This window comes from Cheilinus undulatus, linkage group 18 (assembly GCF_018320785.1).
Source record: "Cheilinus undulatus linkage group 18, ASM1832078v1, whole genome shotgun sequence".
Taxonomy (NCBI): domain Eukaryota; kingdom Metazoa; phylum Chordata; class Actinopteri; order Labriformes; family Labridae; genus Cheilinus; species Cheilinus undulatus.
The window spans coordinates 1,318,290-1,333,718 of record NC_054882.1 but is presented as its reverse complement, the minus strand read 5'-3'; the positions used below and the strand labels follow the sequence as shown (position 1 = coordinate 1,333,718).

At 42.7% G+C, this 15,429-nt stretch overlaps 1 protein-coding gene across 1 annotated transcript in view; it reads left to right on the top strand.

Moving 5' to 3' along the window:
- Positions 1-15,429, top strand: part of coch (coagulation factor C homolog, cochlin (Limulus polyphemus)) — a 34,546-nt gene extending 19,117 nt beyond the window's left edge. The window contains exons 4-15 of the mRNA XM_041812887.1: positions 3,450-3,606; positions 5,261-5,394; positions 8,695-8,766; positions 9,634-9,690; positions 11,802-11,949; positions 12,046-12,149; positions 12,224-12,450; positions 12,543-12,657; positions 13,989-14,132; positions 14,216-14,372; positions 14,453-14,547; positions 14,630-15,429. Coding sequence (XP_041668821.1) covers positions 3,450-3,606; positions 5,261-5,394; positions 8,695-8,766; positions 9,634-9,690; positions 11,802-11,949; positions 12,046-12,149; positions 12,224-12,450; positions 12,543-12,657; positions 13,989-14,132; positions 14,216-14,372; positions 14,453-14,547; positions 14,630-14,802 — 1,583 coding nt within the window. The 3' untranslated portion in view covers positions 14,803-15,429. The remainder of the gene's footprint in view (positions 1-3,449; positions 3,607-5,260; positions 5,395-8,694; positions 8,767-9,633; positions 9,691-11,801; positions 11,950-12,045; positions 12,150-12,223; positions 12,451-12,542; positions 12,658-13,988; positions 14,133-14,215; positions 14,373-14,452; positions 14,548-14,629) is intronic.

Genomic DNA, 15,429 nt, shown 5'->3' with positions numbered 1-15,429 from the left:
ACGTACATAACTTTATATATATACTATTACTATAACGTATATAACTTATATAACTACTACTACTACTACCAACTACTACTGCTGGTACTGGCACTGCTACTACAACTGGTAATACTATTACAAATGCTGGGAATACTTCTACGACTCTAACGGCTATTTATACTACTACTGCTACTGCTTGTACGACTATACTACAGCTACTATTCATCGTTTGGTGTTCGGCTGTCAAGCTGCTAGCTTGCGTTAGTGTTTTACTAGTAGCCAAGTAGTTACTGAAGAGCCAAAAACTTTTTTTTCCTATGAAAGGTTATTCCCAGTTTCCTTGTTTCAACCGTACGGCGTAGTGTGCAGCCGTATGCAGCTCAATGTGCAGGCATTGTTGTTTTAGTTTACGTGCCATCTACAACCATGGAATGCCCCGACACTAAGCCCCCACTAGCTTAGCCTCGCCGTAGGCACGCAGCTCAAAGGGGCGTGTCCGATCTACTTATTCACATCTGTGAGCAGTGACGAGTGAGGAGACAGACCCAGGTGTGCTTAACAGTGATTTTCTGTTTAAAGAGCTGAAGAATGTTAGTGAAGATAAAACCAAAGCTGTGGGAACATGCTGCAGAGATGAACGTCTTTACACCGAAGCACGAGTCTGAAGATCCACCTTCAGGCAAAGCACATCTTTGCTAATGTTAGCAAAGATGCTAACAACAACACGGGATCAAGCCATGATAGCTAATGTTGCTAATGTTAGCAAAGACGCTAACAACAACACGGGATCAAGCCATGATAGCTTATGTTGCTAATGTTAGCAAAGACGCTAACAAAAACACGGGATCAAGCCATGATAGCTAATGTTGCTAATGTTAGCAAAGACGCTAACAAAAACACAGGATCAAGCCATGATAGCTAATGTTGCTAATGTTAGCAAAGACGCTAACAACAACACGGGATCAAGCCATGATAGCTAATGTTGCTAATGTTAGCAAAGACGCTAACAACAACATGGGATCAAGCCATGATAGCTAATGTTGCTAATGGATCAAGCCATGATGGCTAACGTCTTTGCTAATGTTAGCAAAGATGCTAACAAACACGAGATCAAGCCATGATAGCTAATGTTGCTAATGTTAGCAAAGACGCTAACAAAAACACGGGATCAAGCCATGATAGCTAATGTTGCTAATGTTAGCAAAGATGCTAACAAAAACACAGGATCAAGCCATGATAGCTAATGTTGCTAATGTTAGCAAAGACGCTAACAACAACACGGGATCAAGCCATGATAGCTAATGTTGCTAATGTTAGCAAAGACGCTAACAACAACATGGGATCAAGCCATGATAGCTAATGTTGCTAATGGATCAAGCCATGATGGCTAACGTCTTTGCTAATGTTAGCAAAGATGCTAACAAACACGGGATCAAGCCATGATAGCTAATGTTGCTAATGTTAGCAAAGACGCTAACAAAAACACGAGATCAAGCCATGATAGCTAATGTTGCTAATGTTACCAAAGATGCTAACAAAAACACGGGATCAAGCCATGATAGCTAATGTTGCTAATGTTAGCAAAGACGCTAACAAAAATACGGGATCAAGCCATGATAGCTAATGTTGCTAATGGATCAAGCCATGATGGCTAACGTCTTTGCTAATGTTAGCAAAGACGCTAACAAAAACACGGGATCAAGCCATGATAGCTAATGTTGCTAATGTTAGCAAAGACGCTAACAAAAATACGGGATCAAGCCATGATAGCTAATGTTGCTAATGGATCAAGCCATGATGGCTAATGTCTTTGCTAATGTTAGCAAAGACGCTAACAAAAACACGGGATCAAGCCATGATAGCTTATGTTGCTAATGTTAGCAAAGATGCTAACAAAAACATGGAATCAAGCCATGATAGCTAATGTTGCTAATGTTAGCAAAGACGCTAACAACAACACAGGATCAAGCCATGATAGCTAATGTTGCTAATGTTAGCAAAGATGCTAACAACAACACGGGATCAAGCCATGATAGCTAATGTTGCTAATGTTAGCAAAGACGCTAACAACAACATGGGCTCAAGCCATTATACCTAATGGTGCTAATGGAGCAAGCCATGATGGCTCAGGTCTTTGCTAATGTTAGCAAAGATGCTAACAACAACATGGGCTCAAGCCATGATAGCTAATGTTGCTAATGTTAGCAAAGATGCTAACAACAACACGGGATCAAGCCATGATAGCTAATGTTGCTAATGTTAGCAAAGATGCTAACAACAACACATCATCAAGCCATTATACCTAATGTTGCTAATGCTAGCAAAGACGCTAACAACAACACGGGATCAAGCCATGATAGCTAATGTTGCTAATGTTAGCAAAGACGCTAACAACACCATGGGATCAAGCCATTATACCTAATGGTGCTAATGGATCAAGCCATGATGGCTAACGTCTTTGCTAATGTTAGCAAAGATGCTAACAAACACGGGATCAAGCCATGATAGCTAATGTTGCTAATGTTAGCAAAGACGCTAACAAAAACACGAGATCAAGCCATGATAGCTAATGTTGCTAATGTTACCAAAGATGCTAACAAAAACACGGGATCAAGCCATGATAGCTAATGTTGCTAATGTTAGCAAAGACGCTAATTAAAACACGGGATCAAGCCATGATAGCTTTTGTTGCTAATGTTAGCAAAGACGCTAACAAAAATACGGGATCAAGCCATGATAGCTAATGTTGCTAATGGATCAAGCCATGATGGCTAACGTCTTTGCTAATGTTAGCAAAGACGCTAACAAAAACACGGGATCAAGCCATGATAGCTAATGTTGCTAATGTTAGCAAAGACGCTAACAAAAATACGGGATCAAGCCATGATAGCTAATGTTGCTAATGGATCAAGCCATGATGGCTAATGTCTTTGCTAATGTTAGCAAAGACGCTAACAAAAACACGGGATCAAGCCATGATAGCTTATGTTGCTAATGTTAGCAAAGATGCTAACAAAAACATGGAATCAAGCCATGATAGCTAATGTTGCTAATGTTAGCAAAGACGCTAACAAACACAGGATCAAGCCATGATAGCTTATGTTGCTAATGTTAGCAAAGACGCTAACAACAACATAGGATCTGTTTTTCCTGGTGGATGAATGAATCCATTCTATTGCTGTTATTTTTAGACAGGCTGTGACTGGCTCTCCTAAAGGCCTCTGGAAACACTCTTCATACTTCTGTAAGGCAAACAGTTTGATCTGGTCTGGTTTTCTTATTTTAATAGACGGTTTTAGACTCATAATCTCAGAAATGTTTCCTTTAGGCGCCGTCATTCTGGTGACTGAGCCCTAAAGAGAAACAGCTGATGAGTAGAGATATTTCTGATGATATTTAGCATCATTACTCATTGTTTTCTTTGTCTTTCCTTCATTAATATTCCGCCGCTGTTTCTCGTCTCTCAGTGCCGTACCCGGTGACCTGTGTGACCCGTGGGGCCGACCTGGTGGAGGACGGTCTGGTGGTTTTGTGTCCTCCTGGTTGTACCCAGTGGAGAGTGTCCGTGTTTGGAACTGTGATCTACGCCGCCGTCTCCTCCGTCTGTGGCGCCGCCGTCCACAGGTGAGGCCACGCCTCTCTCCACTCTGGTTTCCTCTCTTTCACTCTAATATTCAGAAACTTTCACTTTCACTGACGCTCTCTGGAGTACGACGGAGTAATAGGGCCGCACCAAGACAAAAAAAATTAAAGAATATTTATTTATTTATTTATTTTTTTTTGACATTACAAGAATAAAGTCATAATATTACGAAAATAAAGTCGTAATATTACGAGAATAAAATATTACAAGAAAGACAGTCTGCCACGGCGCCGCAGATCTACGACGGAGTATTGTTCTGATTCTGATAATAATTTGATGCTGATGTGCCAAAAGATGAAGTATTTCCTTATTTGTGAAACCGATACTAAAGTATAGCTTCACAAGATGCTCAACATTGCTCACTTTAACTGAAACTTTCTTTCTTGTAATATTTTATTCTTGTAATATTATGACTTTTTTTCTTGTAATATTACAATTTTTTTTCTCGTAATGTTATGACTTTTTTCTCATAATATTACGACTTTATTCTCGTAATATTACAAGTTTTTTCTCTTAATATTACGACTTGTTTCTGATAATATTACAAATTTGTTCTAGTATTATTATGACTTTATTCTCGTTATATTACGAGTTTTTTTCTTGTAATATTGCAATTTTTTCTTGTAATATTATGACTTTATTCTTGTGTCAAAAAAAAATGTAATTCATTAATTTTTTTTTCTCTTCGTGTGGCCCTAATACGCCATCGCACTGGAGAGACTAAACCTGGGAGAGCGTTTGTCTGACAGGAAGTAGCCCTGTAACGGTCGCTCTGATTGGTGAAACACTCTATGAATGACCAGAATAAACGCCCTCAACCCTGACGTCCATCCTGATTGGTGGAGGTCCGTGGGTCAGGCTTTTTCCTCAGCTTTGGTCTCTCTCTCCTGTCTCTGCGGCGCTGCTGGTCGTCCCTTCTCAGACACGTGTCTCAGACGGCGTCCAGCTCCTGACAGCTGCAGATGTGACATAATAATGAGTCCTGCTGTGAGCTCAACCTCGACCAAACACCAACACCAGGAAAGAATGTGCCGGATTAAACGCTCAACCCAACACGACCTCTGCGTGGTCAGCAGGGCTCGGGAGGAGGAGGAGGAGGAGGAGGAAGAGGAGGAGGCGGCTCTGCTCCTTCAGGACTCTTCCTCCTCTTCCTCTTTGTTTCTGTTTCTTCACCTGGACCTGATCGATCAGATGAACGGATCCTCCCTCTCCTCAGAGCCCCGAGCGTTAATCATCAGCGTTATTCTCTCTAATATTATTAAGCGTTGAGCCTTTCAGGATTATTTTACTCCATTACAGCCCAGGTTTGATCCTGATCCTCTTTGTTCACTGATCACAAAGATCAAACTCAAACTCTCCAGGTGGAGTTATGGAGGACGGGAACTCACCGTTAATGTGACACAGAGACAACGCCACGTCTGTTTCACCTTTAACCTTTAACCCAGGCTAAAGTTCCTGTTTTTACTGAGCTAAACCAGTCTGAATAAAACAATAAGAAGAATCATATTTAGACCTTTAACCCAGGCTAAAGTTCCTGTTTTTACTGAGCTAAACCAGTCTGAATAAAACAATAAGAAGAATCATATTTTAAAGCTGTTGAAGCTAATCTTTCTGTCTCCTGTCCTGGTCCTGTAGGGGGGTCCTGGGTCCCTCCGGTGGTCCCGTCAGGGTCCACAAACTTCACGGACGTTACAACTACCGGAGCTCCTACTCCAACGGCATCCAATCCCAGGGCCTGACCCAGTGGACCGCCTCCTTCAGCGTCACCAGTAGGTGGAGCCACTTGATTTGTTTTGTTGCCACAGACCGTTTCACAGCTCCATCAGAGCGATGATCTGCCAGGAGCAGCTCTCAGTGTAGCTAAAAAACGAGGTCCAGTTCTGATTAGACCGATGTTACATTTGAGCTGCATCTGAGCTACATCAGAGCTGCACCCGTGGCAGCCATGACTGTCTTCTTTCAGAACAGGTAAACTTCACCTGATGCTGATTGGTCAGAACCGTGTTTGCTTTGGTGCAGACGTAGATATCCCTGTAGACAAACTAGTAAATCCATTCACTCTACAGGGCTACATTTGTGGATCCTCTTCCTCAGTTAGCCATTTTCAGATGCTGCTAAAGTTTTCATGATATTCAGAACTTTAGACTCTGATTTGATACTGTTAGTCGCCACGGCAACAACAAGACAAGTCCTAGAAAAACAATATTAGATCATACTTAACTATTAAAATAGAGGTGAACTCCTGGATCTCATTTAGACTCTGTGCAGACGTTTATTTGTTAATTCTGATTTCAAACTCAGAGCCTGGAAGTTGTAGAGCGGTTCCCTGAGGCTGAGATCAACCGCAGACTTGGCGCTCTGGGAATCTGAGCGTGTGGGCTAAAGTCAGAGTCTTACGGTCCTGGTCCTTCCTGTCTGGAGGCTTGTTTCTGCTCTAGATCCATCTAGATGAACATTATAGCCGTCATACTGACCTGAGTCTGTTATGTTGGATGTTAAAAACTAGTCCACCAGAGGGCGCTGCTTTGATACTGCTCCATCTATCCCATTGGCTCAATCTCAATGACCACACCCACACTTCAATTTTGAGGCGCCTTCCCGCTAAATCCGTGAGGGCTTAGGGCTGTCCCGCTGTCGAATCCTGAAGTCCGTGACGTTTTCGTCTCAGGCTTTTTGAGCCCTTCATGCCCCCTTTCTGTGAGCGGGCATCTCTGCAGACTTTCCCTATTCCCTAGGGAAGCCTGCTAGCAAATGCTGTAAAAGCGCAAAAAATCGTTGACGCTGCTAAATAAGTTGTTTTTTTTACCTTTTAAGTATATTATATAAACCACCCACTGAGGAACCAGGTCTACAGGCGAGGCACGCTGGTTTTTATCTTTGTTTAAATTTCTGCAGGATGCCGAAAAATCAAAGGGCCGTCCCATTCCTGTTTCTACCACTTCGGCCCTCGCAGCCTCAGTCACTCCATCACTTCTTTTACTTCAGTGTCGCATTTTAGGCTCTACTGAATGTTGCTGATGTAAGATAAGATAAGATAAGATAGACTTTATTGTCCCCAAGGGTAAATTTTCCCTGGGCAGTAGTGCAACGTACACAGCTCAAACATGCTCTGACGTACAAACATCAAGATTAGGAATAAAATACAGAGTCTGTAACACTATATAAAGTGTCTGAGAGCATCCAACATCAAAAGAGTTCATACAATAAATACTGACAAATCCAACTTCCATACTGCAAGAAAAGCACTGAATATAAGTGCAAATAAAGGACATTACACATTACCAGCTAGACAACCTACCACAAAGAGTGCCCACCTGCAGGCAGGTGCCAGGAAGGTATAGCACTTACACACGTAGACAAAATTGTTGGTACGCCTCTGTCAATGAAAGAAAAACCCACAGTGGTCACAGAAATAACTTGAATATGACAAAAGTGATAATAAATAAAAATTCAATGAAAATTAACCAATGAAAATCAGACATTGCTTTTGAACCGTGGTTCAACAGAATTATTTGAAAAAAACAAACTCATGAAACAAAAATGATTGAGGTAGGAATGAAAGAAAATTTGGAACAACTGCTTTTATATTTACAGGCTCTTTAGCGCCTACCTGAGGGGAGGAGTTCATACTCCTGACATAAACTGTGAGAGGGCTCATCCAGGATCTTCTGAGCCTGGTGTACAACAGTTTTTTCATAGATGGAGTTCAAAGATGGCTGTTCTTTCCTCCCAATCACGTTCATTGATGTTTTTATCAGGTTATTTATTCTGGACCTGAGCTGTACCGAGAGGTTGCCAAACCAAGCTGACACGCCATATCTGATTAAACTTTCAACTACTGCGTTGTAAAATGCGAGCATTATCTTGGAGCCGACTCCAAACTGTCTCAATCTGCGCAGAAAGTGAAGTCTCTGGACCAACCTCGCACAAAGGTATTCTACCTGGGAGGTTGTCAAACTGGACACCCAGGTATTTAAAGAGCTTACCTTCTCAACCACACTACCGCCAATGGTAACAGGGTCATGTGATCTCATCTCCCGAGGGTCAAAAATCATTTCTTTGGTGTTATTTCCGTGTAGAATGAGGTTGTAGCTTTGAATGTGGCGATCTCCTGGTAGTAGACTGAGGGACAGACATCAGCATGTAACAAACTTAGTATAGCTGTGTCGATGTAGTAGCTCTGATTCTTAGCATCGCAGCGATGCAGCGATGTGTAATAGTCATGACATATTATTGCCTTCCTGTATTTCTATATCGATAATACAGTACCATGGTGATTTTACGAGAATGCTCTGTACTTTATATTTCTCATAGAACAGGGCCTATCTATGGTTTTATTTATCTAGTGTGTTAGGCCTTAGCCTTTAAAATACATATGTGAACATTTTAGACTACTTTATTACCTTTATACAATTAGGACTTATTTATTATCCTCTATAATGATTTGTGTATTTGTTGTACTCTGTCTTGTCAGCTGTGGTCCTGTCAGGTGTCTGCCCTTGTTTTTGGGACTTTTATGTTTGTTTTGTGTCAGTTTTATTGTGGGACAACAGATGGAAATTAGACTCACTAAATCTGGTGCAACCATGTTTTCATTTACTCTGCATGAATGATCAGAGTCACTGCACACTGCCCCTTACTAAACAAACTAAACTAAACCTTTCAGGTGCAGTGAGCTAAGTCTAGGAGGAGATAAAGATTCAGCCATGAGGGAAAAAGAACGGCCTGTCCTGCACAACACTGTACGCGGTTCAGACGTAGAGCATGAAAGACCCTGTACCGGACTGTTGTGAGGTCTAGACCCTGACTGGACTCCTCTGGGAGGACTTCTGTTCATCTCTGGGTGTCAGACCGCGTGTCTGACGGGTCAGGATAGAGAGGATGGGGCGGCTGTGCTTTTATCATAAATATGTTAGAATAAACATGTTTTTATTCTTTATAACAATCTCTGACAGAGACATGACAGGAAGTTTTTAATGCAAAATACTGAGAAGACTTTAAAGTGCCGTATTAAAGAGTTCGGATCTTTTCCATCCTCTCAAACCTCTCCTTCTCGTTTTTGCCATCAGAACCAGTGAGCTCTCCTCTGGAGCTGACCAGTGAAACCAGTACCACTGCTCTGCCTCCGGCTGAACAACCAGGTAAAAGCCTAACTTTATTTATGAATGCACTTACAGATAGTCGGTCCTGGATCTCTGGTTCTAGAGACCAGGGGTTCTCAGCTGGTGGGTCTGGGACTTATTATACAAAAATCACTTTTTCAGGCTTTTCTAACAAAACAACGAGCCCCTGGCCTGTCCACAATCCCAAGTACCAGAGGAAGCCATTTCCTCGTTCTCCCTTCATGATGTCATGTGGGGAGTTAGCCCCGCCCCCCAGGTTTGGTTGGCCCTCGCAACTTGGAAGAAAGTTCCGCCCTCCTCTCCTGATCCTCCTCTCAGCTGAGAGGAGGATCAGGAGAGCCACATCCATTTCCTGAGAGGGGCGGAGTCAGACAGCTCATTAACATTTAAAGACACAGAAACAGCTGAGCAGGGCTGAAACAGAGGAGTTTTTAGACATGCAGAAATCAACACTGGAGTGTTTTTACAGCTACAAACTTCACAGGCATGTTTAGGGGACCTCTGAGACCGATAAAGACTTGACCTAAAGGTCAAACATGTGACCTTTAAAAACAACTCTGGGAAACAGATCCCTAAATGAGAGCCCTAAAGGAAACATAGAGCAGTGAAATATGGCTTTAAAATATTAATTTAAGCCTGAATTAATTTGTACATTTTGCACATAATTCTGACATTTTCATGTGGATCGTGCCTTTTTGTTCCCAGCCCTCTGTTTGGTATTTATCGGCTTTATTCAGAGAATGATCCAGACTGACTCAGAGGAGTGGGAGCAGACTTTTTCCTCCGCTGAAGCTCCCAACACAACAGGAGTTTGATGTTTCAACCAGACAGACTGTTTTACCCTGGCTAACCCTGCTCTGTGTGTGTTTTTGTGTGTTTTTGCAGCAAAGAAGCCGCTGAAGAAGCCATCAGTGAAGAAAGCTCTGACAGGAGGAAATAAAGGTACACCGGGTGCTCTGGAGGTTTGTCTGTGGTCAGATCAGGACCAGAATCTGGTTCATTATTAACAGAACTTCATGCACAGAGGTTGTATTGATCTAAAATAGGGATGGGCAGCGTTGGTTACTCTAATGGGCCGCTTTGAGGGAGTAGGGGGGGCTGCATGTGGCCCCAGCCCCCCAAGTACCCATCCTGGGTCTAAAGAAAGCTGCAGATGTTAATATAACAAAATACTCTGAGGGATATGCAAACATAGAAGAACTGAAAAGTCAAGAAAGTGTGCTGAGAATGGTTCAAATCAAGATTTGCAAAGATAAATCCATAAACAGAAGTTTAAGCATGCAGGGCGCTGAGGTTTCATCACTAGACCCGACACAGTCCGGGGCTGGAGGGGGCAGCGTCTACCTCATCAGCATCTCTTTTGTCTTTTTCACTCGCCCCCCACTCGCTCCCACACCCCTTCTAACATGTGAGGACGTCCAGAGTGGGGTTGTGTCAGTCCTCCTTCTCTGACTGTAGAGCACTGATAATCAACTGGTGGCCCGGGGGCCATATCAGGCCCCCCAAAGCTTTCTGTCTGGCCCCCAAAAGATCATTAAATTCAGAAAAGGAGGAAAAGAAGATGTTGTAGTTTTAATAATATCCTTTGGCTCTAAATGTCTGCAGCTGTTAAATCCACCCCCAAAACAATGAATACTGAAATAGTTTTAGAATGACTGAACATTCAATCTGTTTTTACAGAAATTTACTGTCATATTAGTAGATATTTAAAAAGGGTAAAGGTTGGCGGAAGTGCTGCAAAAATGACCAGATAAAGTGGTGAAAAGGGTTAGAGAGGAGCAAAAACGGGTGATGTGGCAAAATGGGTTGTGGAGTGGCAAAAAGGGACAAAAATTGGCAGAAAGAGTTGTGAAATGAGGTTAAAATGTGGCAAATATTGGTAAAAGAGGAAAAAAGGGGCAAAAAGTATCAAAAATTGGTTACAAATGACAAAAAATAGTGCAGAAAAAATGATGAACAGGGGTTATAAAGTGGCAAAAATAGAAGAAAAGTGGCAAAAATGGATAAAAGAGTGTCACAAAGGGGATAAAACATGCAAGAAAAGTGGTTTAAATGGGTTAAGAATGGCAAAAATTGTGTTAAAGAAGGAAAAAAAAAGGTTAAAAGTGGCAAAAGTTGGTTTTAAAGTTGCAAAAATTGCTGAAAAATGTAATGAAGTGGTTAGAAAGTGGCAAAATAGAGGAAAAGTGGCAAAAATGGATAAGAGTGGCACAAAGGGGATAAAACATGCAAGAAAAGTGGTTAAAATGTGGCAAAAAATTGGTAAAAGAGAAAAAAGTATCAAAAAGGGTTTAAAAGTGCCAAAAATGGGTTAATACTGGTGCTAAATCACAGGGGTCCAGACCTGTCCCCTTGTGTCCTGCTGCATTATAGAGAACAGGGATGGATCTCACTGCTAATGACTAAAAATGTTCTGCGTTTTGAAAGAAAATACAAATACTACTACAATAATATTCCAATCAGACCAAAATATTGATTTAATTTTTGTGAGTTTGAAAGTCCGGCCCCCAGAGTTTCTGTCGAGACTAAATCTGGCCCTGGTGCAGATGGACTTGATGAGCCCTGCTGTAGAGCAAGAGCCAGCCTTCAGTCTGACTTTAAGAAGTTTAGGGTTTGTTTAACTGTCTGAGCTGCATGTGGACTGACTGGATGTTTCAGGTGTTAGTTGGTCATCTCGTCGCTGCAACCATCCAGCCGGCTCTGGTAATGAAGCATCGCCGCCGGCGCTCTGAGCTCAGCCTCCCTCCTTAAACTCTCTCGTGTCCCTGATCTCTCCTCTCTCCTCCCAAAGCTCGTGACAGTAGATGATTGTTGGAACAAAGACCGGCTGGTGAACTGAAAGCTTCATCTTCCAGCTCAGCTCCCTCTTCACCACAACGCTCCGGCACAATGTCCTGAATTCTGCCGACTCAGCACCAGTCCAGATCTCGTGCTCCATTTACTCCCTCTGTGACCCTGAGATACTTGAACCTGAGTCAGGACTCCCTCTCCTCCTGGAGGGAGCATCTGTTATGTAAAACGTGTTTATGTAATGTTCTCATCTGTGTTTGCAGACTGTCAGATGGACATTGCCGTGGTGATCGACAGCAGCAACAACATCGGGCAGCGGCGCTTCAACCTGCAGAAAAACTTTGTCACTAAACTGGCGGCCATGTTGAGAGTTGGGCCGATGGGACCACATGTAGGACTGGTCCAGGCCAGGTCAGACTCTGACGCACGAAAGATGGCGTAGTCCCTTCACTCCTTCAGTAGCAGCTAAACGTGTGTGTGTGTGTGTGTGTGTGTGTATTCATGCAGTGATTCTCCGAGGACAGAGTTCTTACTGACCAACTACACTCAGCCTAAAGAGCTGCTGTTCGCCATAAAGGAGGTGGCGTACCTGGGAGGAGACACCAACACAGGTAAGAATCATCACACCGATTCTTCATGAACGTCTGCGCTCCCTCAGACTCTCACCAACATCCCGGTTCTGCAGGTAAAGCCATCATGCACACAGCAGAGTCCTTCTTCACCCAGGAGAACGGAGGGAGGCGGGGCCACCCTCGGGTCATGATGGTGCTGATCGACGGTTGGCCCTCTGACGACCTGGAGCAGGCGGCCATGTTGGCGAGAGAGTCGGGCATCAACGTGTTCCTGGTGTCTGTGGCCAAACCGGCTCCTGAGGAGCTCAGCATGGTGCGGGACAAGGAGTTCATGAAGAAGGTACACACTTTATTATCATTCATTCATATTTTTATCAGTGAACCTCGGCTAAAGTTGTAGTTTTATGAGGAAACGTCTGGTTTTTCCTGCAGGCCGTGTGTAAAGACAACGGTTTCTTCAGTTACCTGATCTCCAGCTGGTTCAGCACCACCAAGCACGTCAAACCTCTGACTCAGAGGATCTGCTCTCTGGACGGCCTGCTCTGCAGTAAGACTCAGCTTTCAGATGTTTGAGACTGCAGATAGGGGATGATTTCAAACACCTGAATCAGGAATTAACAGGTGTGGACGAATACTTTTGTCCATATAAGCCAGGGGTGTCAAACTCAAGGCCCGGGGGCCAAATCCGGCCATGATACAGTTATACCTGGCCCGCCAGATCATATCATATTTTATTATAACTGTCCCACTGGTCTGCAGATTTCCCCCAGTTTAAAAATGTAAACCCAACCCTGATCATTTAAAATATCATTATTCTGTCATAAAAATGAGAAAAAGTAAAGAAATGAAATAATTAAAAAGTCAAGAATGTGGGAAAATAAATTTCTGTTTTCATTTCATATTCTTGATTTTGCATCTCACAGTTATCACGAAAAGTTTTGGTTTTGACTTTTGATTTTATATTTTGACCTTTTCAATTGACATTTTTGACTTTTTATCTTTTTTTTTTTTTATCTTTTTAGATCCTCTATTTGGATTTTTTAAGTAATATTTTGACCTTTAAACTCACAATTTTTATTTGTTTTTCTCACGTTTGGCCTTTTTTAGCTCCTTACTTTGACTTTATCTCATAATTTTGCCTTTTGTTTCCTCAATTTTAAATTTTAAGTGATATTTTAAACTTTAAAACTCATGATTTAAATTTTTTATGTCACATTTTGTCCATAAAAAAACATTTTAACTTTCTTTCTTGTATATTTGCCTTTTAGAAACAGAATTTTATCTTGAAATGCCTTTTGAGCTAATAAGTTTGAATTTTTATCTCAGATTGTGAGCCTTTAAACTTACTATCCTCCCATAATTCATTGCTGGTGAAAATGAGGTTGACAGTTTATGGTTAAATGTGGACGCTGCTCGGCCCCATGTGGACCCAGATCCAGTTTGACGTCTCTGATTTAGTGTATCTCTGATTGTCTCTTTGCTTCTCCTGTCTGCCTTCTGTGTCTGCACACAGCCCCACAGTTGCATGCCCTTATATGGGCGTTAAAGGGCGTGTCTCTATGCTAACTAAGAGGTGCACAAGCTTCCAGCTTCTCAAGACATTGCATCCATCAAGTTAAGGACACAGGAAATTCTCAGAGAACCTTTGATTTGAACAAACGTAAGAAGATCTTAAGATGTTGGCGAATGGAGCTCTGACATTTTTAAATCTCGCTGTAAAACGTTTAGCTCTGCTGTAAAAATGAGAACCTGGGTGGGACCTGCCGCTCCTGCGGCCTGAAGAGGGCGATAAATTTGCACTTCCATGTGAGCTTGATTTTCCAGCTACTGCTGGACTATTAAAGGTGATCCGGGTAACTGAACGTTTGTGTTTTGAAGGTAAAACCTGCTACAACTCCGTGAACATCGGCTTCCTCATCGATGGGTCCTCCAGCGTTGGAGACGGAAACTTCCGGCTGGTTCTGGACTTCCTGGCAGGAATCGCCCGGAGCTTTGACATCTCTGACGTTGGCGCTCGAATCGGTGAGCTCCGCAGGAAGGAAGTGATTTAATTATTTATTTGAACTGACGAGCCGATTGGCTGACCGTTCCCGTTGAACATCCAGGTGCGGTTCAGTTCACCTACGACCAGAGGATGGAGTTCGGCCTGTACGACCACCACACCAAAGACGACGCCATCAACGCTCTGAGGAGTATCCCGTACATGAGCGGAGGAACGGCCACCGGAGCCGCCATCACCTACGCCACGCAGAACCTGTTCAGGTAAAAATGCTCGTCCTCAGCGCCAAATACTGGGCGTTTTCATAACAACGGTACATGGCGTTTTTTATCTTTCTGAGCAGGCGGGCGGGACCGGGACGCAACTTCCTCATCGTGGTGACAGACGGCCAATCATACGATGACGTCACTCGTCCGGCGATGGCTGCTCACAAACAGAGTGAGTGTTTTCTCCTGAAGGGGATCAGGAAGCACAGAACAATCAAACTGAAATCCTTCTCTTCCGCTTATTTTATCACCAGGTATCACCATTTTCTCAGTGGGCGTGGCCTGGGCGCCCCAGGATGACCTCAGGTTGATGTCATCAGAGCCTAAAGAAAGCCACACCTTCTTCACTCGGGAGTTCACCGGACTGGGAGAGTTCATCCCACAACTGGTCCGAGGGATCTGCAGAGACTTCACGGAGAATAACTGAGGAAATACACACACACACACACACAACAGCACACACTCACTAATCTAAACTCTAAAAAGACTCCAGTAAAACCGCCCTTATCTGAGCTTAGATCAGGTTTAACTCCTCTTTTACCGGGGCCTGGTTGTAATGCAGACTTCTACCAGTAGGTGGCTGTAGCGCTTTAGAATTTGGAAAATGACATTAAAGAAGAAGAAAACAGAAACATTCACAGATACAGCAGAGAAACTCAAACAGAAACTCATTTTATCTCTGAGTATCGATTTTTATGTTATTTAAAAGTAGCCCTAGAGCCAGAGTCGGTTTTCTTGTTTTTAATTTTGTGTTTTCAACAAAACTTCCTAAAAGAGTCGAAACTGCACAGAAAATGACGATGCTGCAAAAACGGAATCAAAACCAAACAGGTGTATTTGTCAAATTTTCTATCAAAATTTGGATTTTGAATAATTCAAGTCCATAATTAGTGCATACATTTAAAATAGTGATAAACTGCACGTTTCATCTCCCCTTAGAGCTGACTTTGGTTAACCCCTGTGCCCTCCTCAGGCATTTTTGCCCATTTTTCTCAACTTTTTTAATTTGTGATCATTTTGTCAGTTTTACAGCTCATAGCATGAATTTTTACAG